At 41.4% G+C, this 16,514-nt stretch overlaps 1 protein-coding gene across 1 annotated transcript; it reads left to right on the top strand.

Moving 5' to 3' along the window:
• The first annotated feature begins 15,666 nt into the window (after nucleotides 1-15,666).
• On the top strand, nucleotides 15,667-15,808 carry LOC110874160 (phosphoenolpyruvate carboxylase-like). Its single transcript, XM_035977360.1, has one exon. The coding sequence runs from the start codon at nucleotides 15,671-15,673 to the stop codon at nucleotides 15,806-15,808; it is 138 nt and encodes a 45-aa protein (XP_035833253.1). The 5' UTR covers nucleotides 15,667-15,670.
• The last annotated feature ends 706 nt before the right edge of the window (nucleotides 15,809-16,514 follow it).

The raw sequence follows: 16,514 nt of genomic DNA, 5'->3' as shown, positions 1-16,514 counted from the left end.
CGTAACAACAGGCATACATTTAGTCGCGTAATACGTGCAATCGGTTAGCGTTCAAATAGTTTGAATAATGTGTTTGATTGTGATTTTGATAAGTAACGTATGTAACACCCAAAAGTGCTAAAGCAAAAAGGGCTCGAGTATACTCACAGTGATTGGTTAAGGATTGAAGGGAGCGCTGAGAGTAGGGTTAGCCTGGATAGTTCGATAGCACGAAAATGAGTAACGCGGAAATGCAAACAAGTGTAAATGGATCGAATAGCCTGATCGATCGAACAGCACGTTCGATCGAAGATCGAACGTGCTGTTCGATCGGCTTGAAGGTCCGTTTGAACAGTCCTGTTCGATCGGCCGGTAGGCTCGATCGGCTGGTCCATTCGAGTGGATTGTTTCTTCCTCTGATGTGTTTGTGTATAATGGCTTGAACTTTTGAAGTTTTCGTTGTAGTATTTGAGAACACCGAAGTGTTCTTACCTTTCAGGTCGATCGATCGAATGGCCTGCTCGATCGGTCAGGAAAGTGCTAGCCGATCGGCTGGCCTGTTCGATCAGGATGCTTCCTGTTCGATCAGCGACCCCTTTTTGAATGTTTCGCGACGGTTTTCGATATTTCGATTTCGATAGACGATGATACGAATACGATAGAGTTCCTAGTCAAAGTACTTTCAGTCCCAACTACTATATCTAACATACAATCATCTATAAGTCACGTTTCGATGTCGGTTTCGATTGAGTTTGATTGAATACCACACAAAACATAAAGTAAACATGCACAAGTAACACATAAGGCACACACACACGTAAGTATTACCATACCAGTTTCGCATAGTTCGAGTCTCGAGTTCGATTGATTGATTTGATTAACTTGATTATTGATTGATTAACTTTATCGCATTGTTACTTCCTATTATTCACAGTCGTAAGTCGGTCGCATTGATTAAACATTCGATCATTTTATTTAGACAACACTTACTCCACATAATACAAAAAGCAAAAAGAAACGTTAACAGTCAAAGAAGTCAAAGTTGACTTGGACTTTGACTTTGACTTTGACATTCGAAAACACGGGGTGTTACAGCCTCCCCTTGTTTAGGGAATTTCGTCCCGAAATTAGGCTCGAAGCTGCACATCACCGTGAGTCATTTTACCAATTTGATGCTTCAGATCTATTTAAACAACTGCGGGTACTTGGCCTTCATGTCGCTTTCGAGTTCCCAAGTGAACTCCGCGCCTCGCTTGCCTTCCCATCGGACTTTCACGATAGGGATGCGTGAGCGCCTGAGTTGCTTGGTTTGGCGATCCATGATTTTGACAGGCTTTTCCATGAAGTGTAAGGTTTCGTTGACCTGAAGATCGTCGAGTGGTACGATTAGATCATGATCAGCAAGGCATTTTCAGAAGTTAGACACATGGAAAGTCGGGTGGACGTTACTGAGTTCCTCCGGTAGTTCGAGTCTGTAGGCGACTTTTCCGATCCTTTCCAGAATCTTAAAAGGTCCAACATATCGAGGCGCTAGTTTCCCTTTCTTGCCGAATCTGACTACACCCTTCCAAGGGGATACCTTTAGGAGTACGTAGTCGCCAACGTCAAATTCAAGGGGCTTACGCCTTCTATCGGCGTAACTTTTCTGTCTACTTCGAGCTTTTACCAAGTTGTCTCGAATTTGGTGGATTTTGTCAGTCGTTTCTTGTAGAATCTCGGGACCGGTTAGTTGCGAATGACCGATCTCGTGCCACACAATAGGCGATCGACATCTTCTACCATACAAGGCTTCGAAGGGTGCCATTTGAATGCTGGCATGATAGCTGTTATTGTACGAGAATTCGACTAGTGGCAGGTGTTTGTTCCAACTACCACCAAAATCTATGACACATGCTCGGAGCATGTCTTCAAGAGTACGGATCGTTCTTTCGGTTTGTCCGTCGGTTTGTGGATGGAATGCAGTACTCAGATTAAGCGACGTACCAAGGGCCGCCTGAAACGTTTCCCACAACCGAGAAGTAAACCGAGCATCACGGTTAGAGATGATGTCGCGAGGCGTACCATGATTACAAATGATCTTGTCAGTGTAGATTTGGGCTAGTCGTTCCACCTTGTAGTCTTCTCGTATTGGCAAAAAGTGGGCTGATTTTGTTAGACGATCAACTATAACCCAAATACTGTCGTGACCTGATGGCGTGGGCGAGAGTTTCGTTATGAAATCCATAGCTATACTCTCCCACTTCCATATAGGTATCGGCGGTTGTTCGAGTAAGCCAGAAGGTCTTTGATGTTCAGCCTTGACTCTTGCGCAAGTTAAGCAACTTCCGACGTAGAGAGCGATATCCCGTTTCATGCCCGGCCACCAGTACTTATAACGCAGGTCCTGGTACATCTTGTCAGCGCCGAGATGAATGGAGTATCGGGATTTATGGGCTTCATTCATGATAATCTTTCACAAATCGGTCCGCTTAGGGATCCAAATTCGGTCCAGATAGTAGAATATCCCATCTGATTTGCTTACTAACTGAGCTCCATCGTGGTAGATCCTCTCTCTCTTCAATGTACGCTCGTTAAAGCAAGCATGTTGAGCTTCGCGAATAAGAGCTTCGAGGTTATGCTGGGCTTGAACGTTTCGGATACTGAGCACGTAACTCTTTCTGCTGAGCGCCTCGGCAACAACATTCGCCTTGCCTGGGTGATAGCAAATCTCACAGTCGTAATCGTTGAAGAGTTCTACCCATCGGCGTTGACGCATATTAAGTTCCCTTTGATTGAAGATTTGTTGTAAACTCCTGTGATCAGTGTAGATTGTACACTTAGTGCCATACAGGTAGTGTCACCAAATCTTTAATGCAAAGACAACCGCGCCTAGCTCGAGGTCATGGGTTGTATAGTTCTTCTCGTGGATCTTGAGTTGTCGAGATGCGTAAGCTATAACCTTGTCTCACTGCATGAGGACACAACCAAGACCAAGGTTGGAAGCATCACAGTAGACAATGAAGTCGTTGCTTCCGTCGGGCAGCGTAAGAATCGGAGCGTTGCACAGCATATGCTTGAGGGTTTGAAAGGCAGATTCTTGTGCGGTTCCCCACACAAAAGGCTTGTCTTTATGAGTAAGAGTGGTAAGCGGCACAGCGATTTTGGAGAATCCTTCAATAAATCGTCGATAATAGCCTGCTAGTCCGAGAAAAGAACGAACTTCAGACGGGTTCTTAGGCGTAATCCAACTTTTGACGGCTTCAATCTTCGCGGGATCGACGTGTATTCCCTGACTATTCACGATGTGACCTAGAAACTGAACCTCCTCTAACCAGAATTCACACTTGGAGAACTTGGCATAGATTTGGTTCCCCTGAAGTAACTCGAGAACCAAACGTAGATGTTGCGCGTGTTCGGCTTTCGATTTGGAATAGATCAAGACATCGTCAATGAACTCGATGACGAAACGATCTAAGAAAGGCTTACACACGCGATTCCTCAGATCCATAAAGCCGCGGATGCGTTAGTTAAACCAAAAGGCATAACAACGAATTCATAGTGGCCATATCGAGTTCGGAAAGCGGTTTTGGGGATGTCTTCCTCTTGAATCTGCAATTGATGATAGCCTGAACGTAGATCGATCTTCGAGAAACACTTGGCACCTTGCAGCTGATCAAATAAGTCGTCGATTCGGGGCAAAGGGTATCGGTTCTTGATGGTTAGCTTATTCAATTCCCTATAATCGATGCACATCCGGAACGACCCGTCCTTCTTTTTGACGAAAAGGACTGGCGCGCCCCAAGGAGAGGTGCTTGGGCGAATAAAGCCTTTTTCGAGCAATTCCTGGAGTTGGTTTGAGAGTTCTCGCATTTCGGATGGAGCGAGTCGATACGGAGCTTTGGCAACGGGGTTAGCTCCAGGAATGAGGTCAATACGAAAGTCGATATCACGACTTGGCGGTAGTCCGGGGAGATCGTCAGGGAACACCTGAGGAAATTCACGGACCACTGGAACATCCTTGACTTCAACTTTCTTTTTCTTTTCCTTCTCCGCTACTACAATGTTGGCCAAGAAGGCTCGGTATTCCTTGCGGAGATACTTGCTGGCTTGAACGCATGACATGAGCTTGAGACCTTTCGACGCTTTTTCACCGTATACACATAGAAGATCACCATTTGCGAGCGAGAATCGAATCATCTTTTCGAAGCACACAACTTCAGCATGGTTTTCGCGAAGAAAGTCCATGCCTACTAAGACGTCGAAACTTCCGAGTTGCATCAGAATAAGGTCGATTGGAAAGATGTGATTGTTGAGCTCAAGAGTACAATCACGAAGAACAGAGTTAAATGCGACAGTTCTTCCTGTAGCGACTTCGACTTCGAATGACGAGGACAGATAAGAGCGCTTACGACTAAGGAACTTCTCGAATTCAAACGACACAAAGCAGTTATCGGCTCCAGTATCAAACAAACATGATGCATAAATACCATTCACAAGGAACGTACCATTAACCACGTTGTTATCTGCCTGAGCCTGATGGGCATTGATGTTGAAGGTACAGGCATGGGCTGCTTGCTGCTGTTGCTGAGGCCGCTGTTGTTGCTGCTGGTGCTGCTGGGGCTCTTGCTTAACCACCCTGTTCGGGCACCTGTTTGCAAAGTGGTTAGGGTCACCACATGCAAAGCAGACTCGAGCATTGACTGCAGGTGCTTGAGCTGCTTGTTGGCCTTGAGGGGCGGGGAGTAGAGCTTGATTGACAGTAGCTTGAACTGGAGCTTGACGGGGACCATAGCGACAGTTCGCAGTGAAATGACCGTAAAGGTTGCAGTGAGCGCAAAAACGGCAGGCTAGACCCACTGGATGATGATACGAGCATGTCGGGCAGAGTGGGTGAGGGCCTGTGTATGCACGCTTCGCTGGCGGTGCATTGATCACTGGAGCTGAGCGAGGGTGCTGTTGCTGCTAAGCTGGTACAGCTTGTAGAGGAGCAACAGTTGTTGCGGCAGCACAGCTCTTGTTGTTGGAGCTGTTGTTGTTGTTCTTCTTCTTCCTTCTTGAAGACTTGGAGGATTGGGCAGATGAGTCGGTGGGTGCTGCGGTGGCTTGGTGCAGAGACTTGGTTTGCTTATCCCAAAAACCAGACTTTACTCGCTTGTCATTGATCTCAGCGGCGAGTAGGTAAGTCTCTTCAATCGTTGTTGGCTTGGCGGCGTGAACAAAGTCGGCTACACAGTCGGGTAGAGCTCAAATGTACTTCTTGATGGTTTAATCTGGGGTCTTGACTTGATCGGGACAGATGATGCTAAGCTGTTTAAAGCGAGCAGTCAGGGCAGCGTTGTCTCCATCCTTTTGCTTAATGTTCCAAAACTCGTCCTCCAGCTTTTGGCGTTCATGGGGAGGGCAGAATTCGTCCATCATAATGGCTTTCAGCTCTTTCCATGTCAGCTCGTAAGCTGCATCATTTCCGCGCTTGTTTCGTTCGGCTGTCCACCAGTCTAGAGCACGGGACTGGAAGACGCCAGTAGCATTGAGTGTGCAGAGATTCTCAGGACAGCCGCTTTGGCGCAGGGTGACTTCGATGGAATCAAACCATTGAAACATAGCGGTCGGGCCATCTTCTCCGGTGAATTCCTTTGGTTTGCATGCCTTGAACTGTTTGAAGCTGAAAACAGTCTTGGCAGCATCTTTGGGAGCTTTAGTTCTCGACTCCTCAGATGATTTGCTGACGTTTTCGTAGACATCGCTCACAGCTTTTGCTACTTGTTTGGCGATGATAGCAGCAAGACGTCTGTCTCTCTTTTCTTGGCGAGTAAGTGGGGTTCGGTGTCCGGATGACGACATGGTCTGCAACAGACATCGTCGTAGGTCTCAGACACATCGAAATCGAATCTCACCTCACACGTCTACTACTTACTAAAGCTTAGGAACACGTCGAAACACGTATCACATAAACACATAGGCACATAACCACATATGCACGTAAACACAGAAGCACATAAGCACGTAGGCACGTAGAGCACAGAGTTACATAAACACAGAAGCACATAAGCACCTAGGTATTAAATCACAGATGCAGTCAGAATACAGAAACCTATCATTCAAAGCTCGCGTGTCGTTCGGATGTAGGGATCGCGTATAGTATATCGAATAGTACCACATAATCGTATAGCTTATCGAGTATAGTGCGGCGTATATCATAGCATAGTATTGTCTAGAATTGCAACAACTGGAGATCGAATTGAGACAAAGTGGCAATGCGAGTCGTGTGTGTTGATCGAAATGACAGCACAATCGAATAATGTCCAAAATATAAACACGTAAACAGATAAAGCACACAGAAACACATAAAATCGACGAGTCAAAAACACCAAAAATCGAAAATTGGATCTTCTGCGGCTACTAGACATCGACTACCCAAAGCGATTCGACTATTCACATTAGACTTGTCGTCACTTTCGACTTTAAGGGTCGTGTTTCTGCCTCGATTCTCGGGCATTCCACACGCGTCCCCTAGGTCATACTGGTGAGTTCAGGTCGTTGGAGTCCGTCGAAGCTTTGGTGAGATGAAAACATGTCCGGAATACATTGCCAAGGTTAGGGTTTCACCCCTGGCTTAGCAATTTCTTCCTTGTTTTTAGGATACTTGGGGAAATTATTCATCAAAATATGGATTTCACTCCTGTTTTGGCATAATTCCCCTCGTATGTTAGTGAAAACATCAGGATAAGCATGAGTAAATGGATAAAATCATCATTAGTCAGGCAATTTAGTCGAGAGTTTGCGGTTTTCACACCTATTCCTGACCAAATTGCTTAACTTTTATTGAAAATTCGAATGCAGTTATAGCGAAGAATTGCAGAATAAGGCACATAAACTTGGTCTGTTGGTTCCTAACTATAGTCTAGGTCTCTAAGACAACGACCCGGACTAGGTCGTGTCTCACCTAATTCCCTATAGTTATGGCTCTGATACCAATCTGTCACACCCCAACCGATGGCGGAATCATCGGGGCGCGGCAGTGAGCGAAACAGATTGTCCAGAAGTTTCCACAACAACTATTAATACAAATTCAGTTTAAAATGATACGTCCCATACCGTATCCCGAATAAATAACAAGTTATTACAGATAACATCCAAACAATTAATCCTGTTCCGGCAACTCAGATTCAAATTAAACATAAATATAAATTGTCTTGGTTTCTAGACTCTTTCCTAGCCTCGATTTCACAGCAGATAGAGCAAGTAAGCATCTTAAACACCTGTCACATACGTTAAAATAAAGTCAGTACATATAATGTAAAGGTGAGCATACAAGTTTGATAATAACATATAGAGTTCGAATAGTTTACGCATAACCAGCACGTACACAGAGGGAAATGATGCATGTTAATTATCGACATGGACCTATCGATACCAATGACTGAGGGTTGACTGTCCGAGACAGTTCGCAATACATGATTACCACCGTAAACCATGCAAGTAGTTGTCCTTAACAACCCCCGTGTGAACGGGTGCTGAGTCCAAACTATAGTACTACGTTGCTAAGGCAGGTAGACAACATTCCACGTGTAAACGTAACAACATGCATACATTTAGTCACGTAATACATGCAATCGGTTAGCGTTCAAATAGTTTGAATAGTGTGTTTGATTGTGATTTTGATAAGTAACGTATGTAACACCCAAAAGTGCTAAAGCAAAAAGGGCTCGAGTATACTCACAGTGATTGGTTAGGGATTGAAGGGAGCGCTGAGAGTAGGGTTAGCCTGGATAGTTCGATAGCACGAAAATGAGTAACGCGGAAATGCAAACAAGTGTAAATGGATCGAATAGCCTGGTCGATCGAACAGCAGGTTCGATCGAACGGGCTGTTCGATCAGCTTGAAGGTCCGTTTGAACAGTCCTGTTCGATCGGCCGGTAGGCTTGATCGGCTGGTCCATTCGAGTGGATTGTTTCTTCCTCTGATGTGTTTGTGTATAATGGCTTGAACTTTTGAAGTTTTCGTTGTAGTATTTGAGAACACCGAAGTGTTCTTACCTTTCAGGTCGATCGATCGAACGGTCTGTTCGATCGGCCGGCTTATCCGATCGGTTAGGAACTTCAGAAGTGGTTCTCAGCAGAATGTCACTCGATCGAACAGCCTGTTCGATCGGCTGGCACTCCTTACTTCGAACGAGTTGCAAAATCGATTAAGTGTTGAAGCATAGTATCTCATGATCCGAAGAGTAATGTTTACCAATCGAGTAGCGTATTTGATCGAACATCACTTCGTCAATAACATACTTCATGAAATTTGAAAAGTGTGGAACCATGTGCTAGCCGATCGGCTGGCCCGACCGATCGGCTGGTATGTTCGATCGGCTGGGCCGTTCGTTCGAACAGCCTAGCCGTTCGGCCAGCATTTCTGACCTGGTCGGCCTTTCGTCTAACACTTGGCTGTTTGATTATTTGTCATGATTTTAGGGTATTTTGACAACGAGTTAAACCGTAGAACGTGGGTTCTTACTTGCTTCACCGGTTCGGACAGGAATCACCCAAGTCCGACCGGTGAACTGTTCGGAACGGTAGTTTGGTGTTTAACCCGAAATCGGTGAACCTCGTAGGTAGAATCCGAATCTTGAACCTCTTGACTATTAGAATGAGTAGTTAGTTGGTTCGAGCTCCGTTTCCTTCGGTTTTAAGGTTTTGAGTGTAAAAGAGTTGAAAGAAAATTGGAAATCCTTCTTTCAATCCTTTTTACCATGAAAATGTTAAGACTTTTACAAATCTTAGTTTGTTTATGTGGAAATCGGTCAGATCTAAGCTATTCATGGTTGAATGAGGCCAAAGTATGATGTTCTTCAAGAACACCATGATGACATCACCCAAGAACACTTAGATCTTGATGATTTCACGGTTAGAAATCAAGTTTTGAAAGATAGAAAGGTGTAGAATCATGTAATGATCAAAAAACGTACAAGAATTAGAGTGAAAACTTACCGGAGTTGAGAGAAATATGAGAAAAGGTGAAGAACAAGGCTGGTTCGGTCAGAGCTTTCCAAAAGTGGAAAGGGTGACAATGACAGGGCTATTTATAGGCTCCAAAAGAGGAAATTGTCAACCGATCGGCCAGGATCTCCGATCGAATGGCCTGCTCGATCGGTCAGGAAAGTGCTAGCCGATCGGCTGGCCTGTTCGATCAGGATGCTTCCTGTTCGATCAGCGACCCCTTTTTGAATGTTTCGCGACGGTTTTCGATATTTCGATTTCGATAGACGATGATACGAATACGATAGAGTTCCTAGTCAAAGTACTTTCAGTCCCAACTACTATATCTAACATACAATCATCTATAAGTCACGTTTCGATGTCGGTTTCGATTGAGTTTGATTGAATACCACACAAAACATAAAGTAAACATGCACAAGTAACACATAAGGCACACACACACGTAAGTATTACCACACCAGTTTCGCATAGTTCGAGTCTCGAGTTCGATTGATTGATTTGATTAACTTGATTATTGATTGATTAACTTTATCGCATTGTTACTTCCTATTATTCACAGTCGTAAGTCGGTCGCATTGATTAAACATTCGATCATTTTATTTAGACAACACTTACTCTACATAATACAAAAAGCAAAAAGAAACGTTAACAGTCAAAGAAGTCAAAGTTGACTTGGACTTTGATTTTGACTTTGACATTCGAAAACACGGGGTGTTACACCCATCGAGTTCCAAGTGATTTCTTCCCAGTAGGCAATCAAACCAACTTCCACACTTGCAATCTCTCAAACTGGTTCAATTCATCCTGTATTGCGTCTACCCAGCTAGGTTCTTGAAGAGCCACAGTGATTGTCTTAGGCTCGAATTGTGAGATGAAACATGAAAACAGGCATGTGTTGATCACTCCTGTCTAACTTCTGGTCAACACCCCAGCTCCTACAGGCAGGAGTACAACAAATATTGTCTACACATACCTCAGTAGCAGAAGGAGTGTAGTCGTTCATCTGAGCCATGAGAGCTTGATAAACGGTTTCCTCAATGATTTCACTAGCTGATTCAATATATTCGTTCACCTATGCCACGAGTGTTTGATTTGCTTGATACATGGTGTTGGGAGTGATCTGCAGGTCATTCATTTGTTGCGACCAATTAAACCCACCTCCTTCCTGGACCACCAAAGTGTTTCCAGGGTTTGTGGCAGATCCTGATGAGCTTGTTTGGTTTCTGGCAGCAGTGTTTGAGTTTGAGCTGTGAGCAGGATGAGTAACAGTGATGTTTGAGGTAGACACGACATTTGGAGTAGGTCTTGATGCTGAGCTGACTATGACAGTAACATTTGGGTCAGGTCTTTCCCTTCTTGGTTATCGGTATTCACGAGCAAAGTGCCCAGGTTCGTGACAGTTGTAGCACCTGAGCTTCGATTTGTTCCAACCAAGGTCATGATCAGTCGATTCCCACTTGTTTCTACCGGTCCTTTTGACAAAGTTTTTAGCACGGAATACCGCCATGGACATCTGCCAAGTAATGTCTATCTCTTCAATGTCATCAGGATGGACCTCGTGCAGTTCATTTGATGCAATCTGATTGCCAGCCAATTTCCTAGTAATGAATGCATGGTAGCAATTCGTGACCCTGCCATGAAAACCATGTGCTCTTTGAACTCCTTAGAAACAGTAATGGGAGGAGACCATTTAGATGTAGCAAATGTAGCAGAAGTGGCAGGATTAGTTTAAGCAGGAGCAGGTGCAGGTATAGGTTAAACTGGGTTCACTTGTTAAACTGAAGCAGGAAAGTATCCAGAGTAAGCAGAATAAGTGCCAAGGTTGGAAGGAAATAGAAATGTAGATGGTGTGTTCGAGTAGTTGGTAGGGTTCGTTACTGTAGAAGGAAACATCTAAAAAGAGCCAGCTCCTTGTTGAGAAACCAGTGCAGTGTTAGTTAATACCCCTGCATTGTTGTAGTTTGAGGTGTGGTTGTAGAGTCTTTGTTTGTCATCCATTTCATAGGATTTCAGCAATGATATCAACTCTTCAAGGCTCATTCTTGTCAGATTATTGGTTCTCTTAATAAGAGTGACGTTTGTATCCCAGCTTCTTAGAAGAGCATTTAGCAGCTTTTTGTTGACAACTGAGTTTTGTAATGGAATGTCATGTGTTCTCATCTCACTGATCAAAGAGATGAACCTTTGAATCTAGTTTTCTAGGGTTTCTCCTGGATAGTGATTGAACAAGTTAAACCTCTGCGTCAACATCTCCCGTTTGCTCTCCTTCATTTCCTTCATACATTTCTAAGAGTGCATTCCATAGCTCTTGAGCAAAAACAGAGTCCCTAACCCCAACATCGATTTCAGGTGCCAATGCAGAGTGTGTCATTGCAAGTGCTTTGTCATCAATGTCAAGTTTCTCCCGATCGTCATCAGTGTATTCCGATTCAGGCTTAATCGCAGTGGTTCCCCTAGCCTCATCCACCACGTAGGTGAGCACAGTTGGCCCATTGCAGATGGACCTCCAAGCCTTTGGATCCTTGATCTTCATGTACTGAATGAACCTGAATTTCCGTTCTGAGAAGGATCCCCCCCAATATCAGCCTGGGGATCCTGTTGTTAGTTCCAATGATGTTATCGAGGTCCTGATTAATGGCAACCTTATCACTCAACGCCAATTGATTAGTTTGACCCATTTCTGAAAAAACAATTAAACTTATGAGTAACAAATAGTTAAAAATAATCCAGTTTATTAATGGCCTTTATATTGTTACAATTTAGTTCAATTAAATACAGTCCAGAAAGGTCCAAAAATATGTCGCATAGTCCAAAAGGGTCAAGTCCAGGTCGCACAATCTAGGGTTCCAAGAAGGAATCCGTACAGTGCAAAGATCAAAAACTAAACCGCACAGTCCAAAGGCCGCACAGTTCAAGTCTCAGTCGTACACTCCAATGACCTCGCACACTTGAAACAAAGGTCCAAGTTTCTGAGGTCGCACACTCCAAGAAGTTCAGTTTAAGGTCGCACAGTCCAAAGGTGAACCCGCACACTTGAAGAGGTTCAAGACTAAGCCGCACACTCTGAACAGTGAACTTGTACACTTCAATAAGGTCAATTAAAGTCGCACAGTTTGAATATGTGAACCCGCACACTACCAGCAGGTCCAAGTCAATCCGCACAGTCAATTTTAGACTCCGCACAGTTCAAGGGTTCAAAATCGGAGACCGCACACTAAGTTTGATGTCGCACACCCTTAATTGGACCGCACAGTCTTAAGTTTTTGGGCCGCAAACACGTTTGTTGGGCCCGCACACTTCCAAGAGTCCAGTAAAATCTGTCTAACACACTTTGATGCTCGCACACTTGTTTTGGTTGTTTCGTACACTTGTAAATGAAACCAAATCACTAATTTTTCAAACCAAATCTCTGAAGTATCAGGATTTTAATTTATTAGATCCTTTTTCGAGATTTCCTATTTTCCTTCAACCAAACTTTCCGAAAAACCCCTGCAAACACAATTAATCTTGCACCAAAACAGATCAAATACCCAGTTTTGATAAGAAACCTTTATGAATTTTATTGTATTCTTCGAATAAAAGTCCAGAATTTTAATTTCAAAGAATAATTTTTGAATGAAAATTCCAATTTTTTTTTTGTAGTATTCAACCTGCTGATTTCACAAATCCAACTTTTATCTTAAAACCTTGTTTCAAAACACTTTAAATAGCAATTATGGGTTTGATTTTTTAACAAGTAGCGGAAATACAAGAACGATGTAGAAGATTGAAAGATTGATTGTATTGATTCGTAAACACAAGCACACGATCTTAGAGATCGTCCGGTACTTGGATCGCAGAAAAGCACAAAGTTATGACAAGAATCAACAACCTAAACATGATAAGGAACACCCTATTTATAGATACATAGGATGCCCTAATACATTGAGCCAAGCCTTTACCCATTCGACCATTAACCCACCAATCAAGCCTACTATTCTAATTAAAACCAAACAAAACAAGTAACACAAGACAAACGTAAACCTAAACCAATTTATGCCCTTACAGATACAAAAAAATCCTAAAACTAGGGCCGACCAATCTATGCGTTGCCCGAGCCCCAAATTTTCAAAGGGCCCAAAAGTTTTTTATAAGTTTTATATACATACATACATAGTGGACGGTTTAAATGAGAAGAATTTTTTTGTAAGAACAAAAAAGAAGAAGTTTTAACCAATAAGAATGCTTCATTTTACTTCATTTAATATTTGCATTTAATTTTAATATAAGGGTATATTGGTAAACTTACAAAAATCATTAATTTTTATTCTTCCCCTTTAATAACTAACTAAATTAAATTTGTAAATTCTTTTCAAAATATATATTTTCCAAATTAAAAAAACAACTTAATTTAAAGTGTAGAATGAATTACTAGCTCTGTAGGATAAATTACTAGTTGTGTAGGATATATTTCGAGATGTGTAGGATAAATTTCGACTGTGTAGGATAAAATTCTAAAATGTGCAGGGTATTTGTAGGAAAATTTTGATATGTGTAGGTTTTGTAAATTATATGTAGGATAATTAATGATTAGTTGACTAATTAATTAAAGAGTTAAAAATTAATGATATGAGTTATAAATGAAATAATATTTTACTAATATGTCCTTTCTTTTTTTTCTTCTCACATTAATGAGCCAATAATAAAATTTGTGTAGGAGCCAATACATTAATGATGGTGAAGGAGAAATTTATAGTTGCATTAATAAGATTTGTGTAACTCTTTCAAATATTTATTAATATTCTACATCAAAATGTCTATACTACCCTTAATAATTAAAACATTAATTAAAATTGGACAAAAATGATATATTGATTCACAACCATTGATTAAAAAAATATAAGGCCTAGATTAATTCATTTTTTCTTCTTTTAAGAAGATTCTTCTCAAATGAACATCCCCCTATATATATATATATATATATAGAAAAAGTATATCGTACATTACGGCTTAACGTACTTCACGTACGACAACGTGCGTGAGTTGTTCTATAACATGCGTGATTATTGTTTTCAATATGCGTGATTTTGGATTTTTGAGTTATAACGTGCGTGATTTTAAAATGAACGTGCATAATTACCTGTCGTACGTGATGTACGTTAAGCCGTAATGTACGTTAACCTTCCTATATATATATATATATATATATGCATCTATTTTTATGCAAAAAAGTGTTTGTGGTGGAGTGGAAAAACCATCGCAAAATAATGTAGATGTCTCAAGTTTAAGTCTTGGCTTCACCACCAACATTTTATTTTTTAATTAATACATTCCCTTTAACCACAATTTTGGACCCAATTCCTTTTGTTGTCCGGGCCTAAATTCTTTTGAGAGTTCCGGAGGACGGCTCTGCCTAAAACACTTGTAGCGACTAATTTTAGTCGCAATACGTCTAGCTGTTGCGACGAATAATTTCGTCGCTAAATGTTTCGTAGCTAAAGCCCCAATTTCTTGTAGTGATACAGATTTCTTATTAAATTCTATTTGAATCTTGGAGACTTTGTATGTTTGGATATTGGTTCTAAACAAGATAATCAAAATAGCGTGACCCGGTTAAAATATATATAGGTAATTAGTAAATGAGCAAAACAAAAACACTCATGTTTGTATTGATTCTTAAACGTGGTCTTTACTTGATTCTTGGTTTGTGCATAAAAGTAGTTTAATAGAATGTGAAGATGAGATTTAGGCTTATTCTCATGGATTCAAGTAAATCCTAGGAAAAATTACAAGTTTTGTCCTTTATCTTTATACCATATTTCAGGCGGTGTCCTTTTTAACGAAATTTTGACAGGTTTTGCCCTTTATAGAGAATTTTGTTGCATGTTTTGTCCTTTAACCCTAACCTAGTTAGATTTTCTTATTAAATCTGGTCACATGCAAGTCACATGAGGGTAGTTTAGTCTTTATACATATAAAGGACAAATTTTGTAAATATTGATACATGTATAAATACAAGCCCTCAATTCTCTTTTTTTTTAATTCTTTACAAAAACTTATCTAAATCATCCAAAAACTTTACACATCCACAAACAAGTATGAAATTCACCATTACCAATTTTGATCAGAAACATCATCAAACTCTTCATCTCTCACTCTCTCTCTGAACTTCTCTCACTCTCTCTCTTCACAAAACAGGTTTCGGCATATCAAACTCTCTTTATCAACATCTGAACTCCTCTCACTCTCCCTCTCTCTTCTCTCTCTAATCTCTCTCTATAACACAAGATCTGTGAATAATGGCGGTGGTTAAAAATAGCGACGAAACCGTCACACGGTTGTTCTCCGGCGACTCTGCATCTGCAATTTCCGGTGAGTTTGTGCTTGAACGGAGACTCTGCATCTGCAATTTCCGGTGAGTTTGTGCTTGAACAGCGACTCTGCATCTGCATCTGCAAATTCCCGGTGAGTTTGTGCTTGAACGACGACTCTGCATCTACAATTTCCGGTGAATCAACAAGCAAATGATCGGTACGACGTCGTTTAGAGGTTGTGCTTGAACGGAGACTGTGAATAACGGCGGTTGGGTGGACGGTGGTGCTTGGGTGTTTGGGTGGGGCGGCGACATAATGTTCAGGTTATCTGAAACTACATAAATGTTTGCTTAGTTTCAGTTGGGTAATAAAATGGGTTGTTTTTGTTTAATTATTCAGGATTAGGGAAAAATTGAAGTGTGGTGTGTGTAATGGCTACTCGAAATTTGGAGAAATTGGCATCGATTGAAGCTCAGTTGAGGCTTTTGGTTCCTGGGAAAGTACAAGAGGATGATAAGCTTATTGAGTATGATGCTTTGCTTTTGGATAAGTTTCTTGACATTCTTTAGGATTTACATGGGGAAGATATTAAGGAAACGGTATGATTACTCGAATTCTTGTTCGATTTTGGTGGTAGATGTGTGGCGGCGGCGGATGGTTGTGGTGTGTGACGGTGGTGGTGTGTGGTGGGGTTGTAGAGAGAGATTGAAGAGAGGTGAGAGAGAGGAAAATCTGGTTGAGGTGGGTTTTTTACTAGAAAAATATTTTTATTAGAAATAGAGTAAAATATATAAACAAAGTAAAAAAGAAAAATAAAAAGACTAAAATACCCTTGGGTAACCAGATTTAACAAGAAAATCTAACTGGGTTAGGGCTAAAGGACAAGACGTGTAATAATTTTCCCTGTAAAAGGCAAAATCTGTCAAGTTTCGTTGAAAAGGATACCGCCTGAAAAATAAAATGGTATAAAAATAAAGGACAAAACTTGTAATTTTTCCTAAATCCTATTGAATTATACTTGAATTGTATATTTTTATCAAGAAGCTTAAAACCCATACATTTGAGATTTCTTTGTGGCTATTTTACTATATATATTTGTCTTTCTTGGTTTTAGTAAGGAAAAGATAACCGTTCTACATTTGCAAGTTGAAACCCATAAAGTAGAGATTACTATTTTACTGTTAAGAGGCAATATTATTGTATATGGGAGCAATGGAAAGATGGATGTAATGTGACTAGGAGAATAGGAGATAATGGGTGCATATAAATGCAAGG

The sequence above is a fragment of the Helianthus annuus genome, chromosome 9 (genome assembly GCF_002127325.2).
Source record: "Helianthus annuus cultivar XRQ/B chromosome 9, HanXRQr2.0-SUNRISE, whole genome shotgun sequence".
Taxonomy (NCBI): Eukaryota; Viridiplantae; Streptophyta; class Magnoliopsida; order Asterales; family Asteraceae; genus Helianthus; species Helianthus annuus.
This window is presented reverse-complemented; position numbering and strand designations above follow the sequence as displayed.